Below are 18,954 nucleotides of genomic sequence, written 5' to 3' on the forward strand. Positions count from 1 at the left end.
CCAAAGAATCTTTTCATATTCGGACATTTGCCGCCTGCCACGCCTTCTCGGGGCTAACCTTGTTCCTAGGTCGACCTATTGGCTCAGAATTATTGCTTGCCCTGCAGCGTTTGGCAGAGTGTGAAATTGGCAAAGCGCAAAATGAAAAACTTTTTGCCATACGAAAGATATGCAAGAAAAGAAAAGTGGCAAGGGAAATAGACTTACAGAGTGGGAGAGAGAGAGAGAGAGAGAGAGTGAGAGAAGGAAGAGAAGCTTTTGCTGTGGCCAGCCAGCCAGTTCATAATTTTCAAGAAGATTTCACAAAATATTAGTTAAACAAAACATAAACCAAAACCTTCCAGACGTTTGTGCATACAAACGTGAGCTAAATCACCTAAAAGCATGCAACATAATTCACCAGGCGGCACACACACACACACAGACACACACATATGAGGACAACGGCATCCCAAGAAGCGACGAAGCTTAACGTTTCCGTTTCCTTTAGACTTGAAGCAGAATCCCCAAAAGCCCACCCACGCCCACTTTTAATGGCTCTACTCGGCAAAATTTTGGACGCTTGGCAAGGGATGGCATGGAGACTTCTACTTCTCGTTTGCCACTTCTTTGACTCGAAGTTGGCTTTGTTGTTTTGCATGTGCAAGCTAAGTGAATCTCGAGTCGAGTGAAGAAGCAAGCAGCTCCAGCAGCTGGAGCAGTCGAGCACGCATGGGGCAAGACAACAAGGTTGACATTAGCGAGCCCGGCGCACAACGACAAAACCCAATTAGAAGCAAGATATACGACACCAGAGTGAGGCGACGACACAACATGAAAATGGAGACCCAAGATGCTGATGTGGCTCCTGCCCCCACTTCTTTCACCATTCTCATCCCTTGATATCCTGTCCGCGTGTACGAAGGCCAACAATGAAGCGTGTAATTACAAGCGTAAACGGCACCAAAAGGCGCAGGATGGGAGGACTAAAAATCACACGACGACAACCATTTTTTGAAAAGGGTTGAGCCTGAGTTATGCACAAGGGTTAACAGCAAGTCAAGGTACATACACACAAACACACACACACAAATACATACATAAATACTCGTACCTACGCGTCGCAATGCATAATTACTTTACAAGTTCATTATAAAGCATCATAAATCTATGGATGTCGGAGGAGCTAAATCGGAGTGTGGAAACTCTCACAATGAAAATGAAAATTTCAACTTTAGCACTTTCTTTTGGCCACCCTCTCGTCCCATCCCATAACCCAAGAGACAAAACAATGGCAAGTAATTCACTTGTGAAAATGTTATTGATTGGGAAAAACGATGACAAAAGTGCGAGGCCAACCAAACAACTGCTACACAAAATTGAACAACTGCAACAGGACCAATGTGGGTGGAGAGTACAGTGGGACAAAATGTGACAAAAAAATGTTGTAGTTGTAGTAAAATTGCAGTTTTTCCTGGATTTTCATCCACCGTAGAGGAGGAAAACTCTGGCAACTGTATGTTGTGTTTGTTGATTTTGCGCAAAAGCAATTTGTACATAAATCTTCCAAACGACAAACTCGACCAGCTCTCTTTCTCTCTCTCCCTCCCTCTATAACATACATGGAGGATAGAAGAGTACAGAGTGTTAAGGTAGGGGCTGGACTGCAACTCGAGAAAAATGGACGCGGCAGGAATCGAAATGGTTAGAGGAATATGAACGGCAACTGCAGCCAGAAAATTAACTGCGAATTTCACACGTTCTAACAGCATCGTTTGAGAAGAGTGAGAAGAAATAAAGTGCAGGATAACCAAAAGAAACTTTCACTTTTAGCAACACCAAGGAATTTCCTCCCTTTCCAAAAAAACAAAACAAAAAATAAAAGAAAAACTTACTCGGGAGAAGCAGCTGCTCTCGAATCAGGAGAAGGCAAACTGAAACCACCTCCTCTGACCAAGAGGAAGAGAGAGGACTCTCACCCAGTGACTGGCACAATGTTTGGACCATAAGTTTGTCGTTTAGTTGAGGGCGAATGAAAATAAAACTTCAAGTGCCAATTATGTGTGAAATTCCGACACCAACATCGACACGGACATTTTTCGTGTCCTTTTCTTTTCTTTTTTTTTTACTACTTTTATGTGGCCTTAATGAAGTTTCTGTTGCCAGTTGATCCCAAATTTTTAAGGCACATGAGGTAATGTGAGTCAAGGTAATGTTAGTTTTGTCAAAATTAATTAATTAGCAGTATCCAAGAAAGTAGTTAAGTAATGGAAATTCGACTATGCCTTTGGGGTTTTGTACTCAGAGACCTTTTTTGACTTTTTTTTCGTTTTTTTTGGTAAATGGCTACTGCATGAAAACCAATTAAAAACGCATAGATTGCCAAGGAGTCGAAGGAGTAGAACAAGTTTTGCCTCTTGTGCTGGCATCTTAAACGAGTGGGCGTGTCGAACGAGAAGGGCGCTTTGAGCGCGCGTAAATGCAATTAAAAGATACAGATACCAGTCCAGGCCAACCAATGCAAGCAAATCAGATACGCCAGCATGGCGCAAAATGTATCTTAAAGTGCTTTTTTCTTTCTTTCTTCTTACCCCCTGAATGCATACATAAATAATCCAAGCAGTCAAGTGCCATCTTATCAGTCGTTATCGTAGTCAGCCATTTTGCCATTTCCCACTGTACTTCAATTCGAGCCATCGTCATTTACCATTTGACACTTGCGATCTGTAAAAGTGCGGAAATGTTTCAAACTTCCGTCCACGAAAAGGCCATAACTTAGTATCGATAATTATCGGGAATATACAACTCTCGGGGGTAGGGTGACATCAGCTGGGGATACGATTTGGATTCAGTAAATGAATTTCTGAATTTTTAGTTTTTCCTCTTGTCTAATGAGCTCTGAAATTGAAAATATATGGCAAACGACATCAGCATCATCATAGCCATTGCCATCTTAATTATCATCGTGATGGACAAAACATCGCATCATCCATCCGCTTGCGATGCTTGAGTCAGATATGAAACAGCTTGACATCGTGCCACTTATTTATTTATTTATAATGTCCGACATTTGTGTGATCTCTGGCCAAACTTGGGTCTTGGCTCTTTTGGATTTGCCAAACGTCTGCTAGGAGCTGGCCCTTCCGCCCGTCCACCATTCCATTCCATGCGACCTCCATCGTCCATCCAATCGTTGAATAACTTCATCTCCATGTACGTTTTTTCTTTCACAGTCACTCTTTGTTCGCATCTTCGTCAAAATGCTTTTGCTTGTGTTTGGTATTTGAACTGTTAAACAGTTTGTTATTCTCTAATCACAAGCTCATAGGGTACATTGGCAACTATGAGAGCTTCAAATAACTGAAAGATATAGTATAATATATTGCTTCAATCCACTATTGAGTTATTGAGAGACTAAGAAGACGAGGTCCACAGTTTGAAAGATCTATGATATAAAGGAGAGCTTCTTTTCTAGGAAGAAATAGAAATTTTATCCTTTGTAAAAGGGATATTCAAAATACATTATTATTTGCAGTATATTTTATAGATTTCTCATATTGGCTAGAAATGTTTCAAGGAATACACTTAAATATACATAAAATGTCAAAATGTCTGTTGATATATAATGAAAATAGTCATATTCTTTTGCAGTTATTGTTAAAGGGTATTTCAGAGTCGTTTGTGCCCCATTTGGCTAACATAAACGAAATGTTTTTGGTTGTTTTTTCCAATTCTATGCGCTTCTTCTGCTTCGACATATGCCAGTCGGGTCTAGTTGTGTGTCTATATAGATGGAGTCAAGCCAAAATAGAGTCGTTGATGATTTTAATGATGACGTCGAGGTTAAGACAAGATGCGAAGGCGTTCCATACTCATTCTCACACACACACACACACACACACAAACAGACATTATACATATGCATACATAAGGGGTTCAGATCTAACTATGTAAATATGGAAATGGCGTGTTATGTTCACATATATTTTTTTGTTGTTTTGTTTTACTTTTGACGAGGAGTAGGCGAACCAGGAGCAGGAGAGGGGAAACTCAGTGTTAGAGGTCTAGAGAGGGGCGTTTGCATCGCTCATTAATTGAGCTATTAAGATAAACCCGCAGCGCTTCGTCGCGTTTCAGTTTCACTTCGTCTATGGCTTTGGGTTTTTTGGGCTCGTTCACTGGGTCAGTCGGCATCTGGAATCCAGATTCTGGTCTCTCCATCCAAGCCCCATTAAGGTCTTTTGTTTGGTGTTTGCTTCGATGATGGCATTATTATACATAATAATTCCCATACAACCAATAGAGACAATAAATATTTAACTTGATGTATTCATTTATATACAAATGTTTATTTAATTGCCATGACGAGGCGGCAAATTGAAAAACATCAAGAAACATAAGAGAGTGCATATAAAAAAAGTGAAATTTTCCACTATATGAAAATCTGTCCCTTTTTGATGGTTAATCAATGGTTTGTTTTTGGCAAACTAAATTGACCCACCGTTTTGGCCAAAGTCGTATATCAAAAATTCAACATACATAATTCCCCTTGCTAAGGATTGCTGGTCAGTGACCAGACCCCAAGAGGCTACCTGTTGCAGTTGCAACTACCAAGCTGCCGTTGTCGTTGGCTACCACAAAAGTCTTACACACTGGCGAAAAGGCAATGAATTATTTTAATGATGAGTATCTCTTTCTCTCGGTTCTGTTGCCTCAGTTTCTTGGCCGCCGCCATAGCCAACTAAACCAGTTTCACTTGCATACGTTTGCCCCCAATCCAAGTTATACCTACCTACCTCGCCGGTTCCATTTCACAGATCATCGGGCGGCCATTGAGAGGCGCGCTTGCATTGCAAAAATTACCCGAAAAACAAAAAAAACAAGAAGAAAAATGAAAATAAAATAAAAACAGGCTACGCGTGAGTATTAAGCCGGTTCGTTAAGCTGATTTTATCACCGCAAATTCACAAAAAAAATGAGAAATAAACCCTTTTCTGCAAGACGCATCCGATCGGTTGCATCGAAAAGTGAATTTCGGCCTCAATTACGCTGAGCAATTTGAGAGGCTGTACATGCCACGAAGCTCCACATGTGCGCTTAATCATCGTTGGCACATAATTTTTGCCTTCTCCGCCATGGGAATGCCGGGACTATTTTGAGAAAGCCAAACTCAAACAAAGTCAATTACAAAAGTGCCACCGGGATAGGCAAACTGCTGCAGCTGGTGGAGATGCAAATGCAGGCATAGATATATATTTCTCAGCCACCAAAAAGCAATTAAAATCTGATTGCCAAATGCCGCACCTCTCCTACGCCTCCTAACCATTTCTAAGGATTGACTTGGCTGCAGGCCACATCCTGGCAAGCTCTAGGCTCTGGCATCCACAAGATACAATACAATCGCTGGCTGAAGGTGTAGCAGGCATCTCTCTTTGCACAATTGGCACACACCCTAAACGTGTAGCTCAAAATTTGATAACCACATGCACAGAGAGAGAGAGAGTGAGGGGGAGAGAGTGTGTTAGTGTGTATCTGCCATATATGGACGCATGTATCTCAAAGATTGCTTTCGTGTTCGCAATTGCAACTCAATTGCGCATTTGCCACCGCAAGCATCAATATCCAAACATAGGCATAGGCCATAATCACGTCTGAACATTTTGAGGAAGCAAACCAGCCCCTAACCACAACATCACCCCTCCTTTGTGGCCCACCTGCCACAAGTTCTAAGAGTTTCCATTTCCATGCACCACGCACTCAAACACTTGCCCCCTCCCTCGCCCATTCAGCCTTGCTACTCCCTGCGGCCAATTTAATTGACAGATTTAGTGCTTCTCGATTGGCAGTGCGGAAAATTAGTTTTCCGTCTCACAATCACAATCAGCCTCCTCAACTGACTTTCTGTGGCTTTTCGCCGACATCGTCGTCTGCTGTGGCGCATTTAATTGTTTTATAGACACTCATGGCTAGCTAAAATTCAAGAGAGAATAAACCCATGTTGGCTCGGCAAATACATATATCTTCCATTAGATAGTTATATATTATATATATACCTTGGCAGTGGGGGCGTGGGTGCGTGTAACAGTGTGTGTGTGTGTGTGTGTTTGTATATACATCATACGCAAGGTGAAACACGCCCATGACAAACACGCACGAAAATAGATTTAATTAAATTGCGAATAAAATGCTGCCAAGGGAAAGAGAGAGGTGGAGAAAGGGGACACACACACAAACACATGTGACTTTCACACACAATCAATATAATCGATTTCCTATTGATTTCTTTCTAATGATAAAAAAGGGTTGAAAAAGTTTGATTTGATCAACCATTTTCTTTTCGTTTTTTTGTGGTTTTTTCGTCTTAATTTTCTGGGCTTATCAACTGATATCTTCGACATGTGAATATCTATTCTATAGTAGATATAGATAAAGATTTTGAGGGGGTGGGGAACGGGAGCATGGCAGGCGCGTGCGTAACAATTTGATGTGCCTTTTCTGGCCATGACGACGACAAAGACGAAACAAGGCATAAATTAGAGCAATGAAGGAACATTTGCTGCTGTTCCAGGAGAAATCAAAAACAAAATCGAATTAAATATAAGTAGAGTATGTGTGTGTGTGTGTGTGTGCCAGCTATCTGTGTATATAAATAGTTATAATAGAACCATAGATCACACGATGTGCCGCATGCAACCAACATGGAGTCACCGTCACCTGAAGATTTATTGCTCCCGCTCCCGCATGAGACTCACTGTCTAGGGGTGAGTCAGTCCAAAGAGTGAGAGAGAGAGAGAGAGAGTAAACTAGATACATATATACATACATACATAGAGAGAGATGGGGAAACTGGAGCCATTCGGATTCGGTTCAAAGTTCGCTGGCAAAGGCAAACACGTAAACTGTCAAAACTTTAAATCCCTCAGGAATTTAAGTTAAAAAATATAACACGTACTGTGTATGGAATCGGAGTTGGAGTTGGAGTTGGAGACGGAGTCGAGCACAGCTGCTCTCTCACTCGCTCCCCAAATATAAAAAATAAAATGGGAAAATAAAGAAAGCCAAAACAGAAAACCTTGAAATGTATCTCAAACCAAAAAACGAATAGGCACAAGAGAAGCTGCGGAGAAGCAACTGGAGAATATATATAAATATTCTGCAAAAGATTTCATCGTCTCACTCCTGGCCAACCGAGTCCATAGCCATCTCACTTGCGCTTGTTTAAATTATCTACGTTGAATTTTCGCGCCTTTCCATGCTAGGTTTTATTGTCTAGCCCCTCGCAACACACACACACACACAGACATACCGACATTTAAATTATGTACTTAGAAATACAAAAAAAAAAAACGAGAATTTTTTCGAAAAGTCTACAAAAGAAAATGGCACATACTATGCCATGAGAACACAGCAGGACGCTGATGAAGAAGAAGGCTCCGGCGTCGACGTCGACGTCGACGACGACGGCCAAGCAAAAGCAAAATGAATTTCGCACTTTTTCGCATAATAAATTTGAAACTTGGCCAGCAAGTGCTGCCGGAGAAAAAGTAAAAAAAAAAAGACAAACAAAAAAATAGAGGGGAGAGGCTAAAAAAAAAGGGGGCAAAGTTTCGTAAAAAGTTTATTTTTGCATAAGTATCGCAGTAGGGATGTGAGGAAGGAGGAGGAGGAGCAGCAGGATCGCGGACCGCGTGACAAATTCCATTTAAAATTGCTCAGCAAAACTCACGTACTGCGCCTCCTTGCATCCTAAATAAAATGAAATTTCCTTACTCTTTCTCCAGGTTTTGTTTCTCTCTCTCTCTCTCTCTCTCTGCCTCTGTGTGATGTATTCGAAAGGACGTGCAGGGAAATGACTAGCGGGAAGATTTAAGCCAATCAACAAACAGGTTTAGAGAGCTAAATCAATTTATTTATGTCTTTCGCCGAATGCTTTGTAACCAGTTCAGAGCAAGGACAAGTGGCTAAGATACTTTTCGACCAGAATGCTGCGGCACTTCTTGACAAAGAGAGTTCAATTTATAGTTTCTTTGAAGGAAAGTAAGATAGATTGAGAACTATATTTGTTTTTCTATAAAATGTTGAATTTTTTGTTTATTTTATGCTTCAACTTTTCAATTCTTTCGCTTGAATACAAAATTTAAAGATAAACATTTTCTGATTCACACAAGATTTGATGATCCTTTTCACTTCATTCAAGTGTAATTCTCAATCAGTTTTAGCCCTGTTGGCCATGTAAGCTGTTGGGCTGATGATAGAATTTGATAGTGTTGGAAATTGCCATAAAGACAGCCTTATTACAATGTCCTTTTTATTTTAGTATAAAACAATGATCTTAAGTGATCTAAAATAAGTACTTTGTACATATTTTTTACTGTACCTGCTCTTGCTTTAAATTATGAAAACAAATTTGTCTACTTAATTCGTTTTCAAATCAGTCAATAAATCACCTGGTAACTTTTTCCAAAAACTTCCATCTGAAGTGGATATATTAATTGGTTAAATTTAAGTTCATGGTTTAAGAATTTAAATGTTATACAAAAATTTCACTAAAATATTCCAGAAATTAAGAGCTAGAATAAAATTTATGGGACTGAAACAAATTAATATTTAACTATGTATTTAACTAGCTAGTTAGGAAATTTTGCTTAATCAAATGGCAGATGAAGTATTCAAATTGATGTTAATAATTACCATATATATATATATATGTATATATGTATATATCTGTATCGAATACTCTCATTTCATATGGATTTATAGTATAAACATTTATTTATTTTTATATGGCCAGATATGTAGATAGATACAAATTGCGCCGTGGCAAATTTTATTTTCATATTATTTTGATTGTCTATAAAATTTTCTCGCCATTTATTACACACACACACACACATACATAAATGCATTTTAATATTGTTGTTTGTGTGAGTGAAAGATAAATGCGTTTTCACTTTATGACTTTCGTGTCGGCATAAATTTGTTAATACCTTTAGGCCAAATTTATAACATAATAAATGCTCATAATATTTAACTTAACATTTTGCCCAGACTCACTCAGACTGTTCCCCAAACCCCTTTCTGGTCCGCCCAGTCCAATAAAATGCGAAAGTTAACATTGTCCATGGAAGTGTGTTCGATAAAATCTCAGTCAGTCGTCTGCTGCTGGCGAAAGGGAGTTAAGCACACACACACACACACACACACATGCATACATAGGTAGACAAAGTTGGCAGGAGCAAGGGAAGGAGCTTTCAAATTTACATATATTATATTGACTTATTGCACTTGAGGCAAATTAAAGTTCATAAATACTTGAAATCAGAGATTGCAACGGTCAGCAATTGCATCTCTTTAACTCTCTGCCTCTCAGTTTGGCCAATTAAACAGGCATATTATCACATAACTGTTATTTAAGTAGCCAACTGAATCCTTACATCAGATCACATCTCATGCCCCACACAGTGGCACGTTTTGCCTTTTCTGTATAGGCAGCAAACGATCAATTTGAAATAACGATCTGACCAAACTGAAACAAAGCCACAAAACCACAAAACTGAAACTGGTAATGGTAATGGCAATGCCAATAAAACTGAAATGTTTCTTTGCTGCCTGCAATTGCCGTGCGGCAATTCCATGTTGCTGCTGCCTACGTTGATGTTGCTTGATGATCGTTGAGCTCGCAACAGCAACAACACGAGCAACAGCAACCGCAGCAACAACAGCAAGAAATCATTTATATTTATGACATTGGCCAACAACAACGAAAGCAACAACAGCTTGTTGCAATTTTCTGAAATGATTTTTCAATTTAATTTGCCTGTTGAAATGTTTACTATAAATTAACAAAATACATCTCATATTCTTATATACATAGTATAAAAACATATATACGAATGAGTATATTTATCATATGACGGGTGGGTGTTTGTGTTTGTTCCGATGCCAATAAACCTAATATATGTATGTTGTTACACTCAGCAAAACAAAAAACCAAAAAAAAAAGTACCAAAACTTTAGTTTCAAACTGAACAATGCTTAAATCTTATAAGAAAATATAACCCAGGATAGGAAAAGAAACATTTTGAAATTAAAGAAAATGTGTTAGAAGAATAAAACTTAGAGAACTTGTAATATTTTGAGTTTTTAAACGATTCTTTACTTGATTTCCTTAGTTTTTTAAAATTCATTCAAATGACTAATTTTTAATTCAAAAATTTACTTACTCACTCTATGATACATATTTTTAAATATGTCGGAGATTGAATTAGGCATTTCTAATAATTTGAATTGTGTGCCTACTGTTAAGGCGAATTGAGCAGTGTTAAGTAATGAATATCATGACTGATGTAGAACTGTTTAACACTAGATATGTGCGATGACAATATAGACTGTCATCGAGTGTGGCTCGGTGTGCGGTTGAGAGAATTCAGTCTCTTTTCCTTCTGGAATTCAACCTGAAAGCACGTCGAGACTCTCTGCACAAACCTAGTGATAAAAATGGAAGCCACTAATGGAATCAATGCTTCAGGAATTCCTGAAATCCTGAACTCGCCGATAAACACATAAGTTCAAAAGCTAATGCATATGAGTAACTTTTCATTCAAAAACTAATATTTTATTCGAGTAATAGCAGTAGACGAGTCTTTTTGGATATATTTGTACATTTGAAATCCAGAAGAATATTAAGAGTTTTTAAGAATCATTTTTATACCATACACCCATAGGGTGAAATGGTATATTAAAGTCGCCAAAATGTATGTAACAGGCAGAAGGAAGCTTCTGCGACCCTATAAAGTATATATATTCTTGATCAGGATAAACAGCCGAGTCGATCTAGCCATGTCCGTCTGTCCGTCCGTCCGTCCATCCGTCCGTCCGTATGAACACGCAGATCTCGGAGACTATAAGAGCTAGAGCCACCAAATTTGGTACTCGTGTATTATGCACATGTACAGAGTTAATTGGAATTTCAGCCACGCCCCCTTACGCTCCCAGGAATCACATAAAACTGATTTCCTTAAAAACTATGATAGCTACCGACATTAAATTTGGTATGTAGACTAGCTTAATAGACGCGCAGATATTGGCTATTTAAAAATTTTGCCACGCCCACTTCCGCCCCCGCAAATTAAACAGAACTGATTTATCAAAAACTAACAAAGCTAAAGTCATCAAATTTAGTATGTACACTGGCATAGTATGCGCGGAGAATTTATATATTTTCACATTTTGCCACGCCCACTTCCGCCTCCATAATTTAGAAAAAACCGATTTCCTCCTGTATTTTTTTGACTATCGCATTCAAATTCGGCAGACTAATTAATCTTATCTATTTCTACAAAACTACCAAATTTTATTGAAATCGGACTAGAAACATGCAAAATATGCGTATGAACGTATTTTACTACGCGGTCCACAAGGCCAGAATTGGCCGTTGGCTAGTAGCGGCGCTAGAGTGCTCGTGTGTTCGTAGAGTGAGCGAGATAGCACATACTAAGAAACATGTAAAAACAATTTAATAGACATATGTACATATGTACATTTGGTTTTCGAAATTTGAAATATTTGTTTCACCTGGTGTATGGTATACCCAAGTCGACGAGTCGACTTACTTGCTTCATTTTTTTGATTACACTACATTTTTTAAAGCTTAGACTGGGACTCCCATGTATTCGTTTGGGTAAAAGTGAATATATGTGAATCTATATGTTCAATTTAAATGATTTTACAAGTGAATATAAAATGAATCGCTTAGTTAATATCCTCAGCTCATGATATAATAGATAAGTTCGTGATTAGAAACTGAAACTTTGAAGAAAACTTTATAGACATTTAAACTAAGTAAGTCGCAAAGTCTTTCAACTAGTACAGTTTTTACTAAGATTTGTTTTGTCAATGCTGAAATATGGAACAAAATTAATATCATTTGCCATTTGACTAATATGTGGTTACGTTTTTCTTCTTCGTTTTCATAGGCACCAATGGGTTAAGGAGACGCGGCCGCCAGACATACACCCGCTACCAGACACTCGAATTGGAGAAGGAATTCCATACGAATCACTATCTGACACGCAGACGGAGAATCGAAATGGCGCATGCACTCTGCCTTACAGAGCGACAGATCAAAATCTGGTTCCAGAATCGCCGGATGAAATTGAAAAAGGAAATCCAGGCGATCAAGGAGCTCAACGAGCAGGAGAAACAGGCTCAGGCGCAAAAGGCAGCGGCAGCAGCAGCAGCGGCGGCAGCTGTCCAGGGCGGTCATTTAGATCAGAATTAGAATGAAATTGCAAACACACACCACACACACACACACACACCCACACACACACACACATATTGTAACAAATGAACTAACTATTTACTTAAATGAATTATAATTAATAATACAACAAAAGCAAAATAAAAAGGAGCATATTGTGCGGTTATTGTGCGAATAGAGCAACTAAAACTAAACTATAAACTAAGCATGCAACTTGCTACTAAGCAAACAACTTTTGGAGAAATGTTTTGAGTAAAGTCTTGAAAAAAAAAAACACAAAAATACGTAAATTGAACAAATGTAATACAATAGTTTAAGTAATAAGTAAATAAAATGGTAGTGTAAAACAGTGCGAGACAAAAAAACTTAACTTAAATGCATTAACTAATTAAATGAATCTAAAATACAAACTAAATTTAGTTGCCACAAAAACAAAAAAAACGAAACCTAAAAACAAAGATGAAAAAAAAAACAAAATTATTTACAAATCATTCGCAAAAGTAAGATTTATTTATGTTTAAAACAAAAACGAGAAAACTACAAAAAGTGTATACCCTTCCCTTACCGCCCCGCCCCGCCCCCCAAAATCCGCCCTCTTTGTTGTTTACTGCTATTTGTTTAAATTATTATTTTTCGCAAGAATTAATACTCTGAATCCCAAAAAAAAAAAAAAAAAAAAACAAAATGTTGAGATACAGAATAATAAAAAATGAATTCAAATTGAAATTCTGTTGATATGAATTTTTAAATAACGTGTTTTTAAACCAATTAAAAATTCGAAATACTTAATAATGAAAAATTTCAAAAAACTAACTAAAAAAAATAAGAAGAAAAAAAACCCCAAGAAAAAAGAGATCTATTGAAAAACAAATTTAACTTTAATCTAAATAGAATTTGTTAGCAAAGTAATACTAAATATTACAACAACAACAAACAAAAATTGAATATATTAATTAGATTGGTAAATGATAAACAAAAACAAACAAACAAAATGTGTATAGTTCTTTTTGCTTATAAATTATAAATTAATGCAATTTTAGTTAACTCTGTTTTTAATTTTTAAATCAAATATTGTTTAGTTTTCCCGCTCGGCTAAGCGAAATTTCAACTTTTCGAAGTGAAGCTGTTTTTCCTTTTAAGTAATGTTTAATGTTTTCTTAATGTTTTTAAATTAAATTAAAGCCTAATTTTATTATGTTTAGTTTAATGAAAAGCGTTAATGAGATTATCTTACCTACAACTACAACAACAAGAAACAACAAAGAAAATACAAAAATTCGCTCTTGGCGAATCGAATAAATTATTGGTTTTGAAAAAATCTATAAAAATCAAAAAAAAAAAAACAAGAAAAAAAAGCAAAAAAATGAATTAAATTATTGTGTTATTATTTTAGTTGCAATTATTATTGTTGTTGTCTCTCGTGTCGTGTGGATTTTCATTTGTTTTCTCTCTCTTTCTCTCTGTAATTCAAACTCTCAAGTTTCACACACACACACACACACAGACAGACCTAGGCTGGGTACTGTTAGTTGCCCTTGTGCATGCGAAATTGCTTTTGATCTCGTTTCGTTAATTGATCGTTAGTTATACTATATATACAATGATATAGAGAGCTATTGATACCGATGATACCAATACCAACTTCAACATATATGTATACTAAGTTTAGTGGGAGAAGAAGGAGGCAACGAGCTGTGCTCAAAGCTAATGCAATCTACCCACACACACACACACTTAAACGATAAATATAGTATATATGTATATCTAACTGTACATCCTGAGAATGAGTGGATATATACATATATCATTCACCGAAGTTAAGGTTTATCCAAATATTCGTTTTGCAAGTGCAAATACCTTCACACGATGTATACGTAATTAGCCTCTAAGATTCAAATATATATACAAATCGATATATATATATATATAAATATATTTATGTATTTACATGAATTTATGAATGATTAAACTAAAAGAGTAAAAACAAGCAAGTGAAATAAATCGAGATCGAGTATAAATGGACAACAATAAGTGGGATAAATATCTGGTAGAAGAAGCAGATAAAAATAAGTAGTTATTAAGTCAAATGTTATAGATTTTAAATGCGAAAGGAAACAGATATACGTAAATACAACTATACTATATATACATATATATATATTCGTAAAGGAGGCGTGGCCAAACGCCAACGCAAACAAAAACCAGAATAGATGCTAAACCCTTACAATATTTAAGATTTCAATGTGAATTATTGTAGCAACAGAAGATATACGTAAAATCCATATTGAGATGGAGTGTGGTAGCATCGTGATTGGAAACTAATCACAGACAGTACATACACTACCAAGAAAACAAAAACAACAAAACACATACAAAACCATAAAAAAAAAACATACGTATTTATAAACAGAAACAAAACAAAAACAAAAACGCTACTACATTAATATACATATATATATTGTACATTTTCATGTGGCTTTTACTTTTTACTATCCAACATGTCCAATATGTCCAACAACAACAACAAATCTCTCTCTATATATATATATATGTATGTACGTAATTGCATTTCCATCATCCAACCTTACAAATATTATATTTTGCAGAATTTCTAGAATTTCTATATCATTATTTGCCTAAAATCTTCTTTCCCCCTGCCCACTCATCATCCACAACTTCAGAAGTCGCCGCATCTCTCAGGCTCCCTTTTCAGTAAATAAACAATTGAAAATAAATAAAAATCAAGCCCCGTTTATATAGTATATTTAAACTCTATGTAACAATAATTTAAAGCCATTCTATGTTAGCTGTGTAAGTTGTAAATTATCAATATAAAATATACGTACTATAAAAAAAAAAGAAAAAAACAACAAAAAAAAAAACCAACAACAACCAGTGAGAATGTGGTAAATAAAACAATTTAAAACAACAAAAAACAAACGTTTTTTAATCAAAAATATCCAATGGAAAACTTGAAATTATTCTGTTTATTCTTTTCAAAAACGTATCTAAATTTATCAGTGTAAAATAAAGAACCAAATTTTTTTATATTTAACGGACTTGGAGTAAAATTCAACACAAATGCTGTGCCAGATTGCTGAGCAATCTTGAATTGAAAAGAAAACTCATTTCCTTTATTGTTTACTGTTTAAGGACAAGTATCGCAATAATAAAAAATAGTAAACAATCTCAATGTGTTAAGATTTTACTCCGTTTTTGAATGTGCCCGCCCAGCCAAAATGAGCACTTGCTCAGTTTTCACTCAGTCCTTAGCACTTCCGGCTCACTTTTTACTCAGTCCTCAGCACTTACGGCTCATTTTCCAGGGCGCCAGAGAGCGATTGCCTATCGATAACTTCCAAGTGTCAGCTCTAGGCGCGGGCGCATGAATTTGAATCTGATTCGCTTTCACAAGAAATCCAGAGACTCTCTTCTAATTCAAACACATGAAAAGGTCCGAATGTAAGCGAATCTTAGTGAATGTATTTAACTCAGAATATAACTTTATACAGTTAATAAGATATTAATTCATGTTTGAAAAATGTAAATGAAACTTAAACGGTATCACTTTCTTTAATTAGTCTACAAAATTGTACAATCTCTGACTCATCACTTGGTAAAGTAAGCTCGATCTTTACTTGGGGAAAAAATAAGCTTTTGTTATTGGCTTTAATTTATCATCTAATTGTACACTTCTTCATTTTGTTTTTATTTAGAAATTAAATTAAAAAACTTTAGGCTTCTTAAAAATTCTTATCTAGCTTTTGTCTTAGTCAACAAATATAGCTGTGAATACATTGTGCTCATTGTATTCCAAATCAGCTTCAGTGTCGAATTCAACTCCTCATAATTTTTAATCATGATTATTTAGAAAACAAATTTTGACTCCCGATAACATTCTCGACACATACAGTTTGTAACTAAGAATCTGGTCCTTCATTATGATTCTCGTTGTCGGTGTGTGTCCTTACACATGTGGATACACATGGAAGATGACAAACAAGACTCCCCCTTTGTCCACTAGTTTATCATGAAACTAAATACACAATTAATCACTTTATTGTACTTCTGCTTACGATGCCAGACTAAGACTAAGACTGCCCTTCTTCCAGAGATTGGGGCCTTAAATATACCTCAAGAGGGCTGATCAACTTCTATTGAGCACTCTGTGGCCGACCTTGAGAATAGGTCGGCCTTTCGGTTAAGTCAGCAGATAAAAAAGTGCTTATGGTTTGTGATAGGAAGTTAGTATTGGCTTAAGCGTATTGGAAGTCAATAATAGAATAAGTTAGTTACACTTAGAACATTTGATCAGGCATCCGCAATTAAAAACAAAAAATAAGGAGCAGGGATCTTATTACTTGCTCATTAACTGTTAATCTGCTCAGAACCCAGATGAAGAATCGAAATATTCAGTTTGCAATTTTTATTCTTACTTTGAAAATGCATTTAAAAGTTACAAACTCACTAATGCCCAGCTTACACAAATTTCAAGGAGAAACAAGACTACACTTGATGCCATGCCCACTAGGTAGGACTGAAGAACGTAGATTAGATCATTGAGTGAGACGGAATGAGCCTGCCTTTCTGGAAACAGATCTTTCATATGTAGTCGACCCGCTTCGACCATATAGTAAAAACTTTTGGCCACCCAATGATCAAACAATCCAGACTCGACTACAGCAAGCGTAAAACTATGCAAAGGTGCACGATGTGGTGAATTTTCCGGAATGACCAGAGCAAATGGTGTCATCTCATAGTAACAGAGATCCGTCGAGTATCGAAACAAGGGCCGTGAGCTGTGGGCCTGTTGTTCTGCGTATAGCTGCCACTTGGTGTGGGTGACAGTGTAGGCGTACGAGATGTTCAAAGAGTTCCGTAGCCGGATGAGTTCGGATGGGGAATCGCTTAGTCGGAATACAGTGGAGAATTTCGTACGCATATCGAAGTCATAAGAGTTATACTCGGCTCGATTACCAAAAATGCGAACCTTGGAACTTGCCATGGCCTGAAAACTGTCAATAGGCGACTCCAACGGAGGCACTACGAACAAACCGAGTATTCTTCCCTTAAAGTTGAGGGACAGCAAAGCCGCCAAGACCAACCAACCGATGGCCTGCAGACGCCTGAGACGGAGCCAACGATTATGGAGCAATTGATGCATCAACACGATGAAACCAAGAAAAATCATCGTCTGCACGGGAACTGTCCAAGCATATAGATCTCGTAATTCAATGCCCTGTTCCATGGGAATCATTGTACACCAACTTGAGCAGTGTACCGGATAGGCATATTGTGAAGTTCGATCTTGATAACGCAAAGTCATGGGCTGCACACTAGCCGCTATATCCAAGCTGCGATCCCGTGCTAAATCCATAAGTTGAATATGAGTTAAAGTCTTGCCCTCGACAGGTTTGGAGATTAACTTAAGATGAGCATTACGCTTGCAAGCGTACTCCTTCACCATGTCCCAGACATAGCCGAGCAGTCGAGGTTGTCCATTAGCATCGTGATAAAGTATAGTGTTGGGCTCAGAGAGATCGGGTAGAGTGCGCAGTCCATATCCCTTTAAGTCGAGCATTTTGTTTGGATATAGCCATGAGCTATTCGCTACAAACTCTTGCTTTTTCATTGCGAAACTGGGAAAGGCCTCGAAGACATATACTATTCGAGTTTCGGCAAAATCGCTGAAAATCATATCCGCATTTATCATATCCTGCTGTAGGCAGAATGTTAAAATCGCATTGGCCAAATCCTTGTCATAACTTGTGTCCATTTCAATAATAATTTTGGCTTGACGTACAAAGTTCAAGCTTTGGGCCAGTCCTTGAAGCTCGCTTCTCCATTGCAGAGCCTGCAAACAGGCCATCACAAGGAGTTCTTCGCTAATAAAGCTCTGCAAATGAACAATGCTCCTCGACCGCCAAATCAGAACAGGAATTCCATTTTCCAAAACCTTCTCCATATGGCAATCTCCAGAGGCATTGGGGGCATAGTAGAATATTGTATTGAAATCCCTTGGAAAAATTAATGCCGCCACAAATTCAGCAAAGATACCGATACTCAGGTTAAGACTCTGTCCGTTTGGACTCATGACTGAGACCATAATTCTAATATTTTCCACAACGCAACCGTTAATGATGTAGAAATAAAAAGTTTCTTATTTACGTAGACAAACTTTTGCCTTTAGTAAATAACTTAATTATTATTAATGACGTATGTTAGTCACTGCTTCGACCTCGATATGTCATGTACCAAGTATTTGGCAGACAATGGTAATAAAGAGGTGTGGCATGGCTAGTTCGGATTGGCTGCTTATGACTTTACATACCTGCTGGCGTCCCTAAAATACCATTTTACCATATGGGTGCATTACTGGCATCAGGAGTTACCCAACAAGTTGTTGTAACAACAATTATGTCGAATGATAGTCACTATCTATAGACTAGATTTATTAATACTTTCCTATTGTGTTTCAAATGACGATGTTTATAAACTTAAAGTAAAATAAAAGAACAAGTAATAGAGAATTTACCAGGGCAATTGAACCGGACCTCGAAAAGTATGCAACAGTTTTGAGACGTTACCTTGATAGGTATTTATAATATAATCGCAAAAGGTTCATGTGGGAATCATGTTTAAGTTACTGCAAAATTCCAGGGTACATTCTGAATTAATGCGTTTATAAACAACTTTAAAACCCTATTATCTTT

The 18,954-nt window shown here is 37.2% G+C and overlaps 2 protein-coding genes across 5 annotated transcripts in view; one reads left to right on the top strand and one right to left on the bottom strand.

Annotated features, from left to right (window-relative positions):
• Ubx (Ultrabithorax) overlaps nt 1–13,056 on the top strand; it is an 88,936-nt gene extending 75,880 nt beyond the window's left edge. For all 4 annotated transcript variants that reach the window (XM_068297469.1, XM_068297470.1, XM_068297471.1 and 1 more), the window contains one exon: nt 11,955–13,056. In XM_068297469.1, coding sequence (XP_068153570.1) covers nt 11,955–12,259 — 305 coding nt within the window. In that variant the 3' untranslated portion in view covers nt 12,260–13,056. The remainder of the gene's footprint in view (nt 1–11,954) is intronic.
• A 3,641-nt stretch (nt 13,057–16,697) lies between these two features.
• LOC137582241 (uncharacterized) lies at nt 16,698–18,335 on the bottom strand. Its single transcript, XM_068296705.1, has one exon. It carries the CDS (start codon nt 18,333–18,335, stop codon nt 16,698–16,700), a length of 1,638 nt encoding a protein of 545 aa, XP_068152806.1.
• Between the last annotated feature and the right edge of the window lie 619 nt (nt 18,336–18,954).

Source organism: Drosophila tropicalis, unplaced genomic scaffold (genome assembly GCF_018151085.1).
Source record: "Drosophila tropicalis isolate 14030-0801.00 unplaced genomic scaffold, ASM1815108v1 contig_859, whole genome shotgun sequence".
In the NCBI taxonomy this organism is placed as follows: Eukaryota; Metazoa; Arthropoda; class Insecta; order Diptera; family Drosophilidae; genus Drosophila; species Drosophila tropicalis.